The sequence below is a fragment of the Limulus polyphemus genome, unplaced genomic scaffold (assembly GCF_000517525.1).
Source record: "Limulus polyphemus unplaced genomic scaffold, Limulus_polyphemus-2.1.2 Scaffold1628, whole genome shotgun sequence".
In the NCBI taxonomy this organism is placed as follows: Eukaryota; Metazoa; Arthropoda; class Merostomata; order Xiphosura; family Limulidae; genus Limulus; species Limulus polyphemus.
This window is the reverse complement of record NW_013667238.1, coordinates 113,769-134,024: the sequence shown is the minus strand read 5'-3', so window position 1 is coordinate 134,024 and position 20,256 is coordinate 113,769. Positions and strand designations below refer to the sequence as shown.

Sequence of the window (20,256 nt, the reverse complement as noted above, 5' to 3'; positions counted from 1 at the left end):
GAATAGCATCTATCCAACAAAGCTGGGGTTTCATTCTGCCAGAAGTTCTTATGAATAGCATCTATCCAACAAAGCTGGGGTTTCATTCTGTCAGAATTTCTTATGAATAGCATCTGTCCAACAAAGCTAGCCACACTACTGGCAATAGTGGAGGATACCGTTACGGTTAATTCTTTATTTTTTTGTGGTGGGTGGGTGGAAGGATGTAATCAGTGTTTATGTATAAAGAATACATTTAAAGACTTTAATTAACTGAGTTATCAAACTTAGTCATAAACATTTCATATAGAGAAAGTATTCTTGATGAACAAGTATCATTTTATTCGAAAACGCTTAGCACATTTATTTGGATCAAATATTTTATTGTTCTCTATACCTATTATCGACAAGACTACAAAGGATAAAAGTGAGGAACAAAAACTGCGCATGTCATGACCGTTTACATTCAACACGGTATTACGTATTTCTTGTCAGAGTTACGAGCTATTCATATTACATTGCATTGTTGTTTAACAACAGTTCTCGGTGGAGTAGAGTAAATACCGGATACAATATACAAGGATACTTAGCAAAAACTGTAGATATGCAATTCAGAGGTTCTAGAGGGTATGCAAATACAATATATAATCTATAGATTGGACGAGAGTATCTTCATTCTTCACATGAACATCACCTTGCACTCTGACGTGTCAGAGTCTGAGTGAGGCTGACGTCGCCAATTCACAGACGTATCTTGAGCACAGATACTTTTGTAACACATGTGATTTTTATTTGTACAACAGACTTGTACATTTTACTAACGTTTTCCACATTTCAAGTATATACACGAAGTAAATTGGGAATGATCACGTAGTGAATTGGGAATGATAATCCACATTCCTTCTCTACTACACACGTTAGGTTAACCGTTATTATATTTAATAGCTATTAAGATATAGACGCTTGAGGGATTACACTTCTAAATGTATTATCGATCTCTTGTGGAGAGTCTGTCGAAAGACTGTCAAATTATGTTATCTATGATTGTCTATATTTTCAATGCATTCTCTGACCATGACGCTACATTACACCTTCGATACACTTTGGATGTCTAACAACTGTTTGTTATAATAGCTTTTATATTAAAGTTTTTCTTCATTACCCATTCAAGCCGTCTCCAGCCATTATTAGTCTCAAAGTGGGTTCCTCGTCATCGAACTGTTTGTTATATTTTACAATATTGTTGGAAACGCGAATTTTCTTTAATATTTTTAATATATAGATAATTTCACCCGGAAATGGGAGTATAAACTGATCAGTGGAAATTTTAGTTAATGAATTTAAATATCAGTGGAAACTTCAATGCTGTGAATAGGAAACTTGGGACAGTGTCAGGGGGTTTCGTAATAGGATATAATAGGATTTAAAGAACAGATCACATTTATATTTTGTTTTACTGGAAAAGTTACGTTTAGGGAACACGTGCAGTTGAATAGTCTGTTTAAGTCAGTTATATCTGACAAAAAATCAAACAAGTACCTAAATAGCTTTACTTTAAGCTGTTTTTTATATACTTCCAACTCGTTAACCTCTAGAAAAGATTTATTTACAATGGTTGGTTGAAGTCTAAGTTCCATCACAAGTGGCAAGCTTTCCAGTCGAACTTTTCTTTTCTAGCCTTGGCGTTCTCTGATCTTTGTGATATTTTGTGGGGAGCTGACTGAGATGATCAAACATAAAGAATGTATAGATTTAATATAGATTTTTACGGTTTGCTTAAAAATAAACCATTTCTAGAAATATATTCACTCAAATGCATGGCATTTAAACTAAATAACGGATGTGTGTGGTTACGTAGTTCTCCCCCCCCCAATGTTAATCACAAACTAAGGGGGGGGGTTACTAAGTTTTCAGGAGTATAATTATAATCTAAGATCGAGGGCAATAATTATTTAATAACGTACCATTCTGAAACTCTGAATCTACCACATAATTGAATAATTTACATAATATGGTCGAAATACGTTACGATTGAAATACTTACCTCCATCAGCCTCGCAGATCAGTAACAGCGATGTGCCTTCACTGTAGGGACCAATTAAATCTTTTAGTCTTTGACCGTATTTGTCCATTATGATTGTTTCTCTAGGAGGAACTGAGAAAGACACCAATTTGAGAAATTACAGAAACATATTTCCAAATACAAGTCAGTGTTATAGGTCACATGTCACATCTTAGTTACTTTATATTACATCATCTACATGAAGACAAAGAGTAATGCACTGTTATCTCTTGGACTGGGCGTGGCCTAGGGGTTAGCGTGTCCGAATGTCAATTGAAGGGTTCATGGTTTGCGTCCCCTTGTCTCAAAAACATGCTTCACATTATAGGGCTTTGGATGCGCTATAAAAGTGACAGTGAAACTCGCTATTTGGTCAAATATGAGTATCTGAAAAGTTGGCAGGGAGTTCAGGCAACTAACTGCCTTCCTTATATTATCTTAATTTAAAGTTAGAGACGGTTATGCGCAAATAAACTTTTCGTAGCACTGCCCGAAAATCTTACAAAACAAACTTTTCACGTGCAAGTTTTATTGCACATCCAAGAAAGATAAAATAACGTCATTGTTGACTGAGCCAGTACGTGTTTCGAACAAACAAATGTGTAATACCCTTTGTTGAGTCAATAATGAATGACATGTTTAAAATCATTACCAGTCTTATTGCGAAGCATAATATAAAACAAATGCCACTAATAAAGGCAAGGTTTCATCTGATAAGATGTTACACACACTAAATGTTGATCTTTAGAATATTAAGGTGTTTCAGAGTAGTTTCTTAATACATTACGGACAATTTTAACACAATAACTCGTGATCATTCTCCTTAACACGAGAAGCGAGCGTTTTTGGTAGATGGTATCATTCAAAATGTTTGACTAAAACAATGTTTGCTAAAGCGCTACAACTCGGAGAATGAACTACAAATCAGACCAAGTAGCACAAATAATACTAAGAAGTTCCCGCCTGAACCTGAAAATACGAGGGAATACTGTATTCTGATTTCGTATGAGTGTGTATACACTTTTAATTTATGAGATATAAGGCAGCTATATGTGATATATATATATAAATACATGCGTTACGTCATTCATACAACATTACGCTGACATCGGTTTCGAATGAATTATACAATTATAGTTTCGTTTATCGAAGACAAAACATACAATAAAAGATTCGTTATAGTAATATATCATAATATTCACGTCAACCTAATTAGCTACTGTTAGCCACATAAACTAAAATACCATAGAAAGAAGTACACTTGGTTTGTATACAAATAACATTAAATTAGTTACACATGGTTTATAAAGTAACCTGATCAGCTTTTATCAAAACTGTATAAAATGTCAGTAACTGCTACTTTGGAAAGTTTAAAAACATTCCCTTTATATTTGGAGTATTTACTTTATTTTGGTGGGGGGTCTCTAAGGTCCTTGATCTAATACTAAGTTTTGTTTTAAACTTCAGACTGTTTCCTGACATCATGACTTAATCAGCTATTTAACGTAAAAGCGTATTATTATTATTTTCGTTTCTATGAAAGCTTGGCGTATTGATTTATTTTAAACACAGACAATGGTGTGAAAGTTCACACATTAAACATGAGGAATTGTCTCTTAAAAAAAGAATAAATAAACACACATTTAGCGTGTTTCGAACATTAAGTTTTAATGTAATATTTTAATTCTGTGCTTTATGGGACAAATTGTACAACAAACGCATGATTCAATCTTAAAGTAATATCATATTCTATAATGATATTTATTTAAATTCGTTTCATTTCTTTCTTTTCGTGGTTATATACAAAACAAATGTTGAAACCATCTCTATACCTTTAATCGAGTGTCTCATTAACTAAACTTTCGGCGTGTACTTACTTACACAACAGTATAATATAACATTTTGTGTAAAGTTTACGAGGAAGTTATTTAGTATAAAATAACGTGTAACGTTCTTTCTTCTATTTATCAAATAATATTGGTTTCACTAAGTATGATAAAAGTCCCATGAATACTTATATATCATCGTAGAAATTAAATGAATTGTTAACAATTTGACGATAGATACTTAAATATAAGTATGAATACTTGAATACTTATGAATACTCATGAATACTTGAATACTTATGAATACTCATGAATACTTAAATATAATTGTAGAAATTCAACGAATTGTTAACAATGGACCATCGATACAATTTATTTTAGTGGAAAACTAATACTTTAAATACGGAGTAACGCTATCTTAAGTTCTCATTTTAGAATACTTGTTGCTTATTAACCATTTAGATTACACGCTAATGAACATAAAACCATATATGCATATAGTGACTGTTCAATAAAACCTGTATTGAGCAATACAAATAGACGCTTAGAAAATCCTTGACATTCTACACGGACTTTTATTTGGTTCTATTTCAAGATATCATCTTTACTTTAATACCGTTGTAGCCTCGTGATATCTTCCATCATTTTCTTTTAAGGTAGATATGATCATGATTAGAACATCAGTATTATTACTGTTTTTCAAGGCCATTCAAACTGACTTTTTGCAGTAAGTTTTGCTTCTACTGTTGTAAACATTCAAACAAATCAACTTATATAATATTGGTTTGTTTAGTAGAATTTTCGCGCTAAACTCCTCGAGGGCTATTTACACCAGCCTTCCCTTATTTTGAAGTGATAGATTAGCGGGAATGCAGCTAGTCAACACCAGCCACCGTCAACGAATAATGCGATTGACCTTCACATTATAACGCTCTCAAGACTGAAAGATAAAGCATGACCGGGTATGGATTTCGATCCCGTGACCTACAGATTACGAGTCATGCCATGACAAGCCCACGTTATAATACGTCAAAACATGTAAGTTGTTACAATGCTCCATTCTTAGTCGTGTCTATTATGTGTTTAACTGCTGGTTAACGTATATGTTATATCTACGATGCTAACATTCAGTGTGAAGTTATTCAGATAGGTATTGCTGGAGTTAAACTCATTATTTCTCGATATCATTCTTTTTTTTTGTAAATTTATGTATTAATTAATGCATTACTTGAAACAATTATGGAAGCAGTGAAAAGAATGGGTATGGAAGCCAGTGATTATGAAATTGTTGACTTTTATTGTACAGAAATTAGTTTCACCAGATTGCAGTCATATGTTTGATTGTTTATGCAGTGATTGGCCGTCATTCAGTAAATCAGGCAGTACACACTGGAATAATCATAAGGTCTGGTAGACGTACTATTTCCAGTAATATTATAGTGAAGGCACTCGTGATTTCCAGGACATAAACGTCATAACGAACGTATAGAAATAAAACTTTCGGTTCATAACGATTACTTCCTGCGAGAGATTGGTGCGAGACTTCATGTTTTAGTCAGAGCTGTATATGAACTAAAAGGATAATAAGCAAGTCTTAAACTCTTCAACATTAATGTTAAGTAATTCTGGTTACGTTATTTACGTGGTACTCGATAATACAGTAGAAATCAATGACTTGAGTGCGGGGATGAATATTACCTGCAGAAGAGTAAAGTACACCTAATCCAATGGACTTCCAGCTGCACAGAAACTAATATGTGTGAGATGTAATGAAATCTGACTTCAAAACTCTAGATAAACGAAGCTGGAAGAGGATGTTCTTTACAGATGAATCGAAATTCATATTGTTCAGCTACGGTCGGTAGCAGAGAGGAAAACGGTATTACAATCAACATACTAAACCTAAAGCGAAGAACGTGGGCTACAAGTGTGGGCTGCGTCTTAGTCAACGGTGATGGAGATCTACACAAAATTGATGTCATTTATACATCTGAAAAAAACAAATATATACTTATCTGTCATGTTAAACAGCATGCAGCAAATGTGGCGAAACGATACCTGGAAGGAAGAGGAAACCAATAGAATACTCATAACCATACATTGGCTGACGAGACTGTACGAGAGTACATGGAAAAGGAGGTGATCAGGTGGCAATCAAACAACTCGGCTGAATTTTGGACAGTATTACAATACATTTGGAGCAATATTTTGCAACCAGACATTGATAAAGTTACAATAGTGTTTAAACAGGGTGTAATGCCCTGATTATAGCAATTACATTTATGGTAAAAATGTGTTGTACTAATGATAAGCTGACTGTTTAGTTTCAAATACGTCTTGTTTATGACTCTTGTACGTGCGTTTACATAATTTATTGCATATTTCAGATTTCTTGGTGGACGTCATTATAGCTGTAATTTAGGAAGCGTTACTTAATTTAAAACTTAAAAAAAAATTAAAATATGATTTATATCAAATTTACGGAGCGATTTAATAGCCAGAAATAGCACAGTGCAATAAAAACTCTGAAATGTGTTAGATATGGCAGAAGTAATCTTTACGGTTTCTCTCCGCCTTTTAGTGAGCATAAAAGCACGTGACCAGTTCATAAAATAAACGCACTGGGTTACATAAAACAACATATCACAATAGAGAAAGCTGGAAATTTAATCGTATGGTTAAGGTATACAAGTTTGTAGCGTGTTCTATAACGAGAATACGTTCATTCTCTGTGGTGATATATGAAGCAGGTTGTTTAAAGTGTTGTGGCATCCATCGTGAGAGCTCACGAAAGTGTATGTATGCAAAAGAAGCGCTGAACGTTAGGCTTGGTTACAGACGTTTTCCGGATTACTTTCTCTGTATTAAAGTCGAGGTATTTTTACTGCCTTTCTCCTTAATTTGTATATTTCCCCCCAGTATTTTACGTTCTGTTTTTCCTTTTCTGCGAGAAACGCCCCCGATAAGCCTGATAGTCTATAACGCTAAAAAAAAATCGTGTTTCGATAATCGTAGTGGGCAGAAAAAAAGATATCCCATGTTATAGCTTTGCGCTTAACAACAAACAACCCGCAACGTGGTGATATTTGTCATCTGTTAAATAAGAACTTCGAATAAGCATTATTCTCGTTTGAAAGACAGGTAATTAATTAGTAGTTACCTTTGATCAATAATAAGCTAACTATACTGATCTAAACTAAACATCAACTTTTAAAATAGGAAAGCTTTTTTTTTTCATTTGTGTGATATTTTGACCAAGAAAAATATAAAAATATGCAACAAAGAAAAATAAAGTAATATAACAATATTTATGAAATTTGTTTGTTTGTTATGGAATTCGCGCAAAGCTACACAAGGGCTATCTGCGCTAACCGCCTCTAATTTAGCAGTGTGAAGGGAATTTGAACCCACGACCCTCACATTGCTAGTCGAGCGCCTTAACTACGACGCAATGCTAGGCCTTGTGATGATCGAGTCTAACTATTCAATGTATACTTTGAAAGGATACAACAGAAAACAATAATAAGCACAGACTATTGTTCTTTTGTCCTTACTCCCAGTAAAGGACACACCGAAAAATTCCCTAACCCTCGGGATTGAAGTAAAACATATGTGTGACGTGTGATGTAATGAGAACCTTATGTGTTACTGTGACGTCAGAGGAAGTAATGCTCGCGTGATTAGACTGCTGTTCAGGAGAACATTTGTGAACATGTGCGTCTGCGCAAGAGTTTGTGAAGAAGATGGAACGATAAGGGCTGATGAATGTTAACCGTGTAGATACAATGAGTCAAAAATTAAAATAACTAACTATATTAAAGACTTAGAAACAAACAAACAAACAAAACGAATTTATGCAGGAGTGTCATTACTACATAAACACGAATAATTTAAAGCCTAATAGAAAATAATATTATTTGAATCGAAAGTCGTTATAAATGCACGTTATTTCTCTGGTATCAGTTTCTTTTCTTTGTCGTGATAACTTCATAAATGGCCCGGCATGGCCAGGTTGTTAGGGCGCTCGACTCGCAATCTGTGGGTCGCGGGTTCGAATCCCCGTCACACAAAATATGCTCGCCCTTTCAGCCGTGGGACGTTATAAAGTGACGGTCAATCCCACTATTCGTTGGTAAAAGAGTAGCCTCAGAACTGGCGGTGGGTGGTGTTGACTAGCTGCCTTTCCCAGTCATCATTGCTAAATTATGGACAGCTAACGTAGATGGCCCTCGTGGAAGTTTGAGCGAAATTCAAAACAAACCAACCAAACTACTTGATTGTCACTCTTACAGAATTTTTGCAGCAACGGGTCGCGAACCATAAATCTTCTGCTATGCCCGGCCCATATTAATGAGAAGCGATATGATGTCTTTTGTTGTATTAATCACACTTGACTTTCAATTAAAACAATATTCTTAATTACTGGCTTTGTAATTATATATTATCATTTGTTGTTTTAGTTTTGAGAATTTTACGAGTTAAAATGTTATAAAACTTTGTTCAATTTAGTTTCTACAAACCTACACAACTGAATAGTTTCGTACTTTCGTATCAATGTTTTTTTCTAACGCTGTAACACTAGGTGGTGTACTGATGCAATGAAAATACGTTTCGGTGCAAATAAAATAGAAGGATTTTAGTAAGCTTCAAACATATCCTTGCAACCTGTATTTATACGTTTTAGAGTAATGCCACATTGACCTAGTTGCTGTATCCACCGCGGAGAATCTAACTCCGGGTTTTTAACTTTATTCCACCGGAGCATGCCTGTTAATTGATAGGATAAAATATCTAAAATATTTGAAGATAATGTAGGAATAATTATGAATTATGAAACCAGTTATACCTTTAAAATGTTATGTTTTTTTTTGTCTGAATGTAGTGAATTATATCAAGTTCGAGACATGTTTGGCCTTTGTTGTTAATTTTCCATATCAGATATCTACTGTTTTAAAAAGGTGATCAAATTAACAAAAAAAAACAACAGAGACTCGAGTAATATTAAAAAAAAAGAACGGTTAATTTTGTAGATTATCTGTTATATTTTTTTATTTTTAATTTATAGGAATACGCTGGCTTATCTTTCTCTACGTCTCAATTGGCTCAGTGGAAAGTGTGTAGCTTATAACATAAAAAATCTGGTTTCGATACTCGACGTGGGCAGAGAACAAGTAACCCATCGTGTAGCTTTTGCTACCTTTGTTTGGTTGAAAATCGTATAAGTCACCAACAGAGGGCGCCACTAGTATACATACTTTTGACTACCTCGAATCTGCTTTAATAAAGTTGAAAAGATCATGCTGGAAATTATATCAAGACCCAATAAGTAAAAGGATGTTTCTTAAACAGCATCAGAATATAAAGTAGGGTCATATAAAGGTTCATTTGTAATTCTAATAAATGATGTATACCAAACTGACATAGAATACTGTCTCACCAGAAGTACCATGTTTAGAAAATTCGTTGCTTTTCTTTACTTTTTTTTTACAATCCTTATTATATAAAGATAATAAAAAAAGGCTTAGTTTCGACTCATCTAAATCTAAAATATGTCTATAAATAACATAAATAGAGTTGTCCTAAAACATAGCACTATATATAGATAAATAGGTCATTAACCAAAACGGACACAAATTCCCAAGAGAACTTTTATTGATCAATTTGAAGAAAATGTTAAATATTCTTTAAAACTTAAATAAACCTATTTATTTCCTCATTGAACTTTGCTATTATATGAAGAGATATTAACGAATCTTATTTCATATTTTATTTAGTTATTATCTCAATATTTATACGATGAGAAAGGTATTGAAAAGCCTTGTAAATTATGTTCGGTTAATGTAAGATACAATTATCAATTGCTCTAGGGTAGAGAAAGGCGTAAGAAACTCTAGGTAGACAAATATCCAACTTTCTATTTGATGATAATATTTCTTACTCTCTGTGTTTTTAAAATGTGTATCTGCCTGAATCGTTCAGCACATTTTGTAAATTTACGGACTTACAACGCTAAAATCCGTTTTTTATTGAGCATAAAAGTACGTGACCAGTTCATAAAAAACGCACTGGGTCACACAAAACAGTATATCACAATAGAGAAAGCTGGTAATTTAATTGTTTGCATAAGGTTTTCCTTCGTCGTGATTGAAATTTAAAAGTTTGTAGCGTGTTCTATAACTAGAATATTTTCATTCTTGGTGGTGATATATGAAGCAGGTTTTTCAAAGTGTTGTGGCTTCGTGGAAGCTCACGTGGGTACACAAAAAGCAATGGAATTTAAGCTTTGTTACAGACCTTTTCCCGATTACTTTCTCCTTATTAAAGTCGAGATATTTTTAATGATTTTCTTTTTATCTGTCTATCCCCTCTGTCTTTCACTTTCTGTATTTTCTTTTCCGTCAGAGACGCTTATGATTAAATCTGAGGGCTTATAACGATAAAATCCGGGTTTCGAGTCCCAGCGTGGACAGAGCACAGATAGCCAATCGTGTACTCTTGCACCAAAACAAAACAAACAATGGGCTATCTACACTACGTCCACCACATGGAATCGAACCCGCGAAGAAACCGCTTTTTATTGCACTGTGCTATTTCTTGCTATTAAATCGTTCCATAAACAGAATATTAGTCATATCTGCTTTTTTAGCTATGATTAAGTAACACTTCTCGAGGTAGTGATATTTAAAGACGTTTTACGAACTGGTCACGTGCTTTTATGCTCACTAAAAAAGGCGGAGAGAAACTGAAGAGATTACTTCTGTCATATCTAACACATTTCAGAGTTTTTATTGCACTGTGCTATTTCTGGCTATTAAATCGCTCCGTGAATTTGATATAAATCATATTTTTTTTTTTTTAGTTTTAAATTAAATAACGCTTCCTGAATTACAGATATAATGACGTTATTTGGATGTAACTGATTATATAGAGAGCTTTATTTAATTTTTTAGTACACCAAGAAACCTGAAATATTCAATAATAGAAATAATTATGTAAACTTACAAGTGATACAAATACAGGAGTCGCAAAAAATAACCGAAACTGAATAGTCGATTTATCATTAGCACAACACATTTTTACCAAAAACACAAAATAAAAGTAACTTCTGAAGTGCATTAGCATTTTGTATTTGTTTTAAACAGAATTAACTTATCACTGACACTTATATTGTCCCCCAGTGGCACAGTGTATGTCTGCGGGCTGACTTACAACGCTAGAAGCCCTTGTGTAGCTTTGTGCATAATTAAAAACAAACAAACAGACACTTATGTTATAGGGGTGATACAGTTCAGTACGTGTGTATATATATAATTAAAAACAAAAGAAGTTCGGAAAACTTTTGAAGGATTTCTACAAGAGTTAGAACCAAAAAAAGGCCTATTATTTAAAATTAAACTGACGATGAGAGATCAAGGGTCACAATAGGTTAAATACTAAGCGCTTGGAGAGAAATGTTATTATATATTTGTATGCCTGACGTAACAACTCGAGTGTTAGTCGGTCTAAAAGGTAAAAAAGAGTCTTTATCAAAGATAGAATCTGAATAAAAAAAAGAGTTATTTGAACTGTTTCTCTGAATTACGTTTAGCGTAAGAAGTTATATTGCTCTTAACAGAAGAATTCTAGAACGTTACACATAATTCTAACTTTGTGTTTAACCCTCATTTACCCCCTAGTGGCACAGCGGTGTGTCTGCGGACTTACAATGCCAAAAAACGTGTTTCGATACCCGTGGTGGGCAGAGCACAGATATCTTCATTTCCATTTATAAAATAATTATTTGATAACTTCTGATTTCGTGTTGATTTAAATTACTGCGAGGATTATCAGAGAGATGAAAGTTAATGAATATCAAGTTTTCCATTAACTAATAATATCAACATTTGGAAAGCAGATCAGAAGTGGAAGGATTAAATGTAACACCAGCCTTTGTATTATGACCCAACTATCAAAGGGTAAAAATTGAAAATATTCGAATAAAAGTGAAAGATTTTTGTATTTAATGAAAGGTTTGGTGGCACTGATTGTCTCATTGTGTTTGAAGATACAACGTTGTAGATCTCCCATTGAACTTTCTCTATATATATATGTATATAACTACTTCGTAAATCAAAGGTATTAAATTATTTGTAAATGTATTATTTTAACATGTTAAGATACGAAATGGGCCTGCATGAAATATACGTCAGATACCATTCAATTTACTAAAATGCCATCGTTCTCTTGTTTTATTTGGTCTTGTCGGTCGACTACATCAAATACTAATCTTTGAATAATATAGGATGTTAATTATATTACTTAATTTCTTTTGTCATAATTACGTGAGCCAATGAACCAAGATATATGATTGTTCTGGATCACTTGGATCAAAATGAACAGGAAAAATGCAAAATATTAAAAAACACCAAGAATAGTCCAAAATCATCAAAAACACCAACAAAATACAAAAACTAGGTCCTTTTAGGATCCCTCCTCTTTTAGCACAGATAACATAAAGCATCCTTCCCATTTGGAAGTAAACGAATTCAAATAATGACAAATCCTTAAAAACACACCAAACATCATCAAAACGTTGTCCAAAATAATCAAAATCGTTAAAAAACACCAAAAATAACAAATATTAAAAATTTGTTCGTCGCCTTACTCTCCAGATCTCAAATGTTGCCTCCCCACTTGGAAGACAGTAAGTTTCTGTGCCACTTAGATGAAAACAAAATCCAAAACGTAAAAGAAAAGAAAAGCCCCAAATCGTTAAAAATACCAAATATAACAAACATTCACATCCGGTTCCACGTGGAAGACAATAATCGAAAATAAAAATATCAAAAAAGTGTACAAAAATCATCAAAAAAGATCGTAAGAATACCCAAATTTGTTATAAAACACTCATAATCTACGTTTTAATTTATAAGTTAGCACTTTTAAGATATGTTAAACTATAACTTAGATAGATACTTTTTTTTATAAGTTAATAATCAGTGAAAAAGATAAAAAGTATATGAGTTCATTAAAACGACTATCAAAACTAAACAAATAAATAAGAGACTGAGTTTGAAGCAAGAGGATCTGGAATGGTGTTAGAAGACATAGACAGTTTTGAGCTTCAAATCAATAAACGTAATCCATTGAGAGGTTCATTATATATCGAATTGTCTAAAAATGATGGAAAACAAAAAAGCTAGGTTAAGTATTAAAATAATGAAGATCAAGCTGAAGATCTATGTTTCGAGTATTGTATAACATCAGTAGATGGAAACATCATCCAAGACGGGTTAGTAATTGTAATAAAACAAAACAACTGAAAGATATTAAAGAAGCACTTAAAGGAATTAACATTTCCTCCTACTACAAACGATAATCCAAAATTTGAAAAAAAAGATGAATATGGCAGTAAGTGTCTATAGTTATAATAAAGAATTGTTACTTATCCATTAAGTATAGCTAAAAATAAACAAGAGCTCAAGTTAACCTTTCGTATGTAAAAGATAAAACTAATACACATTATTGTCTTATCAAATTAAGCAGGCATGGAAGAAAAATTTACTCATGTGAGACATGTCTGCAGTATTTCGGATTGAAGAAACATGAAGAAGGCTGCAAGACAAAGGAAGCTGTAACATACAACTTCAAGAAAAGAATTCGATTATAAAATTGAAGAATATAAATCATTCATTAATAGTTCCTTTTGTTATATGCTGATTTTAAATGCTTGGCAAGAAATATCGATACCTTTAATCCAGATTATTCTAAAAGTTATATACATGCTTGTCAAAAACACGAACCCTATGAGTTTTTGTCGTCATATCAAGTATGTTCGTGACATTATAAAAAATCCTGTAGTTCATAGAGGATCAAACGTAAAACTGAATATGTGAAAATGTTTAGAGGAGAAGATGGAGAAAGTTATATAACGATAATAAGAAATTGGATGATTTAACCCACGAAGAAAAAAGAAGAATCCAGATATAATGGGATTTGTCATACGTGTTCTAAGATAATGTAAGAAATATGGAGATAAACCAATAAGTAATTGAAAGAAAGTTCACAACCATTATAATTTAACTGAAAAATACGGAGGATCAGCAAAGAAAGTTGTGATCTATTGTTTAGAAATCCTTCGTTCATACCACTGTTTATTCATCTATTTATTGAATAATAATACTACGATTATAAAGAAGTCGACCTAATTCCAAGCAAAGAAGAACAATATCGGTAACCTGAAATTAAGCTTCACGGGTTCACTTAGTTTCTTGGCTGGTAACGTAGATAAATTTTCAAGTAATCTAAAAAAGAAGAAGCAGATCAAAAATACAATGCAATATTTTCCAGAAGATTAACTCGATATTGTAATAAAAAAAGTCTATTCTTACGATTATATGTACTTATTTGATAAATGTAATGAAACATAATTACCTTACAAAATTACGAATGATGACTACAGACATGCTCAAAACGTTTGGGAAAAGTTTAAGATACAAAACGTGGCAGAATATTATTATCTTTATGTACAGACTAATGTTTTAGATATTAGCTGATATTTTCGAAAACTTTAGATATGTTTGTTTAAATACATATAAATGAGATCCTGCTTGGTACTATACAGCACCTGGTCTATCGTGGGATGTAATGTTAAAATGATTGATGTTGAATTAGAATTATTGACCGAATAAGATATAATCATAATGCTTGAGAAACTTACTCGTGGAAATATATCTCAGTGTTGTAATAGACATAGCAAAAACAAATAACAAATACACGAGATATTGTGGTTATAATAAAGAATATGTTTATTTAGATGCCAATAACCTATACGGATGAGTACTGAGAATTTAAATGGAGTGATACAAATATTGATGCTATGAAAATACCTGATGATTCTTAAATAGATTATACTTTAGAAGCAGAATTGGAGTATACAGAAGTATATATCATTCAGATATATTAAAGTAGATGGTATATTAGTATCAGTAAAAGTTCAAATTGTTTAGAACAATTTAACAAAGATAATGATTTCTACCATCAACAAATTCACGAAGGTGCAGTTAGTTTTCTCGAAGACGAAATACATCTAAATTATGGTTGTTCCAAGCATCATCTAGTTATCGATTTTATTTAACTAAAAATATTAAACGGGCTATACAATGAGCAAGTAATAATTATAATAGTAATAAAATTTTATCTTATATTACTTTATTTACTTTAACATCTTTCGAATGTCTAGATTTACGAGATGATGGAGAAAAGATAAAATATAATAAAAACAATCATGATAATACAGATATTCCAAAAATATTAAAAAGAATATAAAGAAACAGATTAAATAATTGGTCCAATTGATTCTAGTTTAGATCATATTTGTTTAAAATTTGATTGTATTGCGTATTTATTTAGTAAAATTGAAAATATTTCAGCAGTATTTTTAAAAGTAATTTTGATATTTCTAGGTCATAATAAATATAAAAACTATTTTCTCCTTTTCTAAATAAGAAATATTGAAAGTTTTATATTGGTGTAAAATAATTTTTATCTCTTTACATTTTTTGAATCTTTTGGGTTATTTAAAATATAATAAATGCTTAGATCAAATTGTTAACTTTAAGATTTTTCAAAAATTGAATATTTTAATTTATTTATTTCTGTTAATGGCAAGACTTATACATCTTTTATAAACTTATCACTTAATATATCACAATTAAAATGTAAATATGTATTTGGTGGTAAAGTATTTTCTATGTTTGTGTTACTTATAACAATTTGTTTTTTTAGGATTACAAATAATATATTTAATAATATTAAAGAATTTAATTCAAATTTCTTTACTATTATTTTTGGAGATGATAAAATGAATAATGAATAATTGAGTTTTTTAATAAGTTTGAGCTTTTTTAACCTTTTTCTTTTTTTTTATTTGTTTACTCCCAAGTAGAGTACATATTTTATATTATCTGCGCTTTAAGGGCAATTCCTAAAACGTAGGGCAATGAACCAATTTTTTTGAGTGTTTGTTATTTTTCGGTATTTTTTTATGATTTGGGGTACGTTTTGATGATTTTGGACAAATTTTGCTATTTTTGCATTTTTTACTTCGTTCATATCCAGGTAATCTGGAACCATATTATATATATATATATACTACTTTTATCTTGTAGATTTGTAAAACCTTCAAATTGTTGACACTGGTCCATGTAATTATGATAAAATACATTAAGTAATTTAAATAACATGACAACATCATAAATTATTCACAGATTAACAGTTGGTGTAGTTGAATGGCAAGAAAAGGTAAAGCAAGAGAACGATTGTATTCTACTAAATTAAATAGTATCTGACATATATTTGAGGCAGTCCTATTTCCTGCATTAATACGTTAAAAATAGTATTAGTATACCTTTATAAATAGTTTAGTGCAATTCGTTTATAAAGAAAGTATATACATATACATATATATAAACATACCACCACATTACCTTTTATAAGATTTGCAATATTATTTTATAACTGTTTAAGCAACGTCAAAAACAGAACAATATCAATATATTAGTGAAATCTATGATTATTTACTGTGAAATTTTACTTTAGATCATATGGCAAAGTTTTCTTAAGAAAGCGAATGTTTACATTGCCAGAGGGATTTTAGAGCACGTTTACAAGACGGTAAAATAAAACGCTATTGGATAATGAATTTTCTGATTGATTCTAAGTAGTTCCTGTGAATTTATGATCTTTCTGAGCTTGATAGTTTATTTCTCACACATTGAATATTTTCCTGAAAATCTCAGTGCCGTCAGCGAAGAAGAAGGGGAAATGTTTCATCAAGACATCAGGGAAATGGAGAGGAGGTATCAGGGAAGTTGGAACATCAGCATGATGGTCATTGAAACGAGATGCTCTAGAAGCAATATATAAAAGAAAGAACATAACACGTAGTTTTGAGACTAAAAGACGTAGAGTTCACACACACACACAAAGAATCAGGATGAATGAAATGCACGTTCGTTTGACATCAATTTTCTTCCTTTTCTTCAGTTTGTTTGTATTTTTGTTAACAAACATAATAATAAAAAAATGTTCATTGTGGTAAACGAAATAATAATTTGATCTAAGTAAGAGTTTTTTCTTCTTCCCGATTTGTAAAAAAAAATCCTTACATGATAGAAAAAAAATAATATTATTTTTGAAATCTGCGTAGCTGAATTATGGAAAAAAACTTTTATGAAGTTTAAATTCGCAGACCTGTGCTATCGTGGTTCTCGTAACCATACAGGGATTTGGGATTCTCTGAATTAGTGTGTTTTCATTTATTCCCTTTACGTTTCTTGGTATGTTTGTGTATTTATTTTTCTTTCGGCATTTTAATTTTATTAGACCGAAACACTCGTGTTTCATCTAATGTGTTTTTTTTAAGATAAGTTGATTATTTTCTTTCACCTCATTCCTTTGAGATTTTTTTGTCTTTAAAGTTTTATTGGTTCTCAGTAAAACGTAAAAACTTCTGAAAAAATAGCACACCTTATTTTAAAAAAGCAAAATGACTCTCCCACACACCCACGTGTACCACCCTAGAATGTAAAAATAAAGCATATTTGAATGGAAATAACAGTGACCTACTTGATACTTATGAACAAAAAGAAATAAATTTTGGGATTCAAAAACTAAGATATTGATCTATTGCTTGTAAACACTGTATTACAAAAACCGTCTGATCCACACCAGAAATTTATCACAGAGACATTTCATTGATTAATGCTTGTTTGTTGAATTTCGTACAAACCTACCCGAGTAATAGTTGCCCTAATATTGAAGTGGTAGACTAAAAGGAAGGCAGTTGGTCAACATCACCCACCGACAACACTTGGGTTACTCTTGTTAGACTGGATAATATGGTTTAAGAGTTTCTCACATAACACATTTATGGCTTCAATGTGCAACATTTAACATTTCGAAGCAAAGTGATTTTCTTCAGCCTGTATATATATATACATTACATATATATATTACTTTGGAAATGTTGATTTGGTCTTGTGAATCAAAAACAGATGTATTATTGAAAGAAAATTGAGGCTCCCACTTTCTCAGTAGTAGGCTTGAGGAGTTACAACGTTAAAATTCAGATTTGGATTCCTTCATAGGTAGCCAACAAACAAACAAATAAAAATGACAAATTAAAGACTAGTAAAAGTGGAGGCATTAAATCATGATTCACGAATAGATTAGATCATTAAATCATGATTCGATTAGATCATTAGATCGTGATTCATGATTCGATTAGATCATTAGATCGTGATTTATGATTGTATTAAATCATGATACATAATTATATTAGATCATGAGATCGTGAGTCATGATTAGATTAGATGATTAAATCATGATTCATGATTTTTATATCACCGTGAATGCTGATGCATAAATGAGAAACTTGAGGGAAAATATTTTGCGGAAAATAAGAGAAAACAAAGATAAGTGAAACCAAGTGAAAACAAACCGAGGCCCAAAAAGAGACGTTAAAGGAAATTATATGAAAAAAATCACTTCATATTGTTACAAGTGAATAATGGCACTTCATATTGTTACAAGTGAATAATGGCACTTCATATTGTTACAAGTGAATAATGGCACTTCATATTGTTACAAGTGAATAATGGCACTTCATATTGTTACAAGTGATTAATGGAACTTCATATTGTTACAAGTGAATAATGGCACTTCATATTGTTACAAGTGAATAATGGCACTTCATATTGTTACAAGTGAAAAATGGCACTTCATATTGTTACAAGTGAATAATCTGGTTTCAAGAAGGAAGATCTTGCGGAGACAAGAAAGTAGTAGTAGTCTTATAAAAACAATAAAATTTTACTTAAGCTCATTGTAAGACAAAGAAAGACCCTTTTAAAGCTTGAAAGAGAAGTCATATCAACCTTCAGGATATTCAGCAGAGTCTGAGAAGCAACTATCGATCTACACAAGGAAACGGGTCACGATCCCTCAACGAGACAACGGAAGTGATCGAAGACAAGATTACACAGAAAAGAGGCTTTTATTCAGGACGAAGCTCAAAATCTGGTTGGTTTCAGAGAATGCTTGATGTAAGTGGAAAAGATTTAGAAAGAATTGTATTGGCTGACAAATGTACACAACAGAGTTGATTTATTGAATGGTGCGTGAAAAGGACGTAACAACGTCAGAAAAAAGAAGTCAGTTTAGTAAATGCTTAAAAATTGAAAAGGACTGAAATGAACATTTAAAAAGTTAACTCTATCAGACAGTTAGAATACGCCCCTTTGTTTTTACAAAAATAAACTTGATGAAATCATTACGCTGAATAAGTTCACTTTTTACTCTTAGAAGAAGAGAAAAATAAGCAAAAAATGTGTTTTTTATTAAAATACCATTAATACAGCATAATATTTAGGGCTAACAGAAAGAGCTTACTAATTGTATGTTTGTTGAATTTCGCACGAAGTTACATGAGAGCTATTTGGGCTAGCCCTAACTAATATTTGAAGTGATAGAAGGCAACGAGTCAATATCTCCTACCACCAACTCTTGGACTAATGATTACCAACAAATAGAGGGATTGACCTTGGAGGCGTTATCCCAGGACTGAAAGGGTGCCCTTTTTCGGCAACGTGTTTCTATGTTGTGACTGCAGGTTGCAAGCCAGGATCTACATAACGTATCGGTATCATGTTATAAATAGAATCAACCGAAACGTCATGTTGTAATGATATAATACGACAGTTCAATGAGGCCTTCAAATGAAAGGACTATTTATAATATTGAAATTCCTTAACAGAACCAGTGATATAATGCAATATATTGTATGGGAATAATACTGATAGCTATTTTTTTAGGGTTTGGAGAATAACATTACTGATACTTTTATAGAATGATTAATTTGTTTGTTTATATTTATTCGCAAAGCTGTACAATGCTTTTTCGGTGATGTGCCATCGTAGAGAACAAACCCCGGATTCAAAATGCTAATGTTATTAGGTTACTGCTGAACTACATTGTTTACTTTTTTTTACATTATTGTGTACGTGGATTAATAGGTTACCTGAAGTTTTACAAAATTTGCATACAATAATAATGAAATAAGTAATCAAATCCCATGAAGTCAAAATAGGGATTTGTAGTTTGAGGTAATAATGTGAACACGATGTCTCAAACCTTAAGCTTGTTTGTTACTTTTTTGCGATTGAATTTTCACTTCAAGCTACCTGTGTTGTTTCTGTATTTTCTGACGATCCCTATTTTAGCAATCTTGTATAATTTGGGGAAACGGATGTCTGGCCCGGCATGGCCTGGTGGTTAGGGCGCTCGTCTCGCAATCTGTGAGTCGAGGGTTCGAATCACCGTCACATCAAACATGCTCGCCCTTTCAGC

The 20,256-nt window shown here is 32.0% G+C and overlaps 1 protein-coding gene across 1 annotated transcript in view; it reads right to left on the bottom strand.

Annotated features, from left to right (window-relative positions):
• LOC106464362 (lachesin-like) overlaps window positions 1-20,256 on the bottom strand; it is a 111,011-nt gene that overhangs the window by 8,652 nt on the left and 82,103 nt on the right. The window contains exon 3 of the mRNA XM_022392052.1: window positions 2,024-2,134. Within this exon, the coding sequence (XP_022247760.1) occupies window positions 2,024-2,134 (111 nt within the window). The remainder of the gene's footprint in view (window positions 1-2,023; window positions 2,135-20,256) is intronic.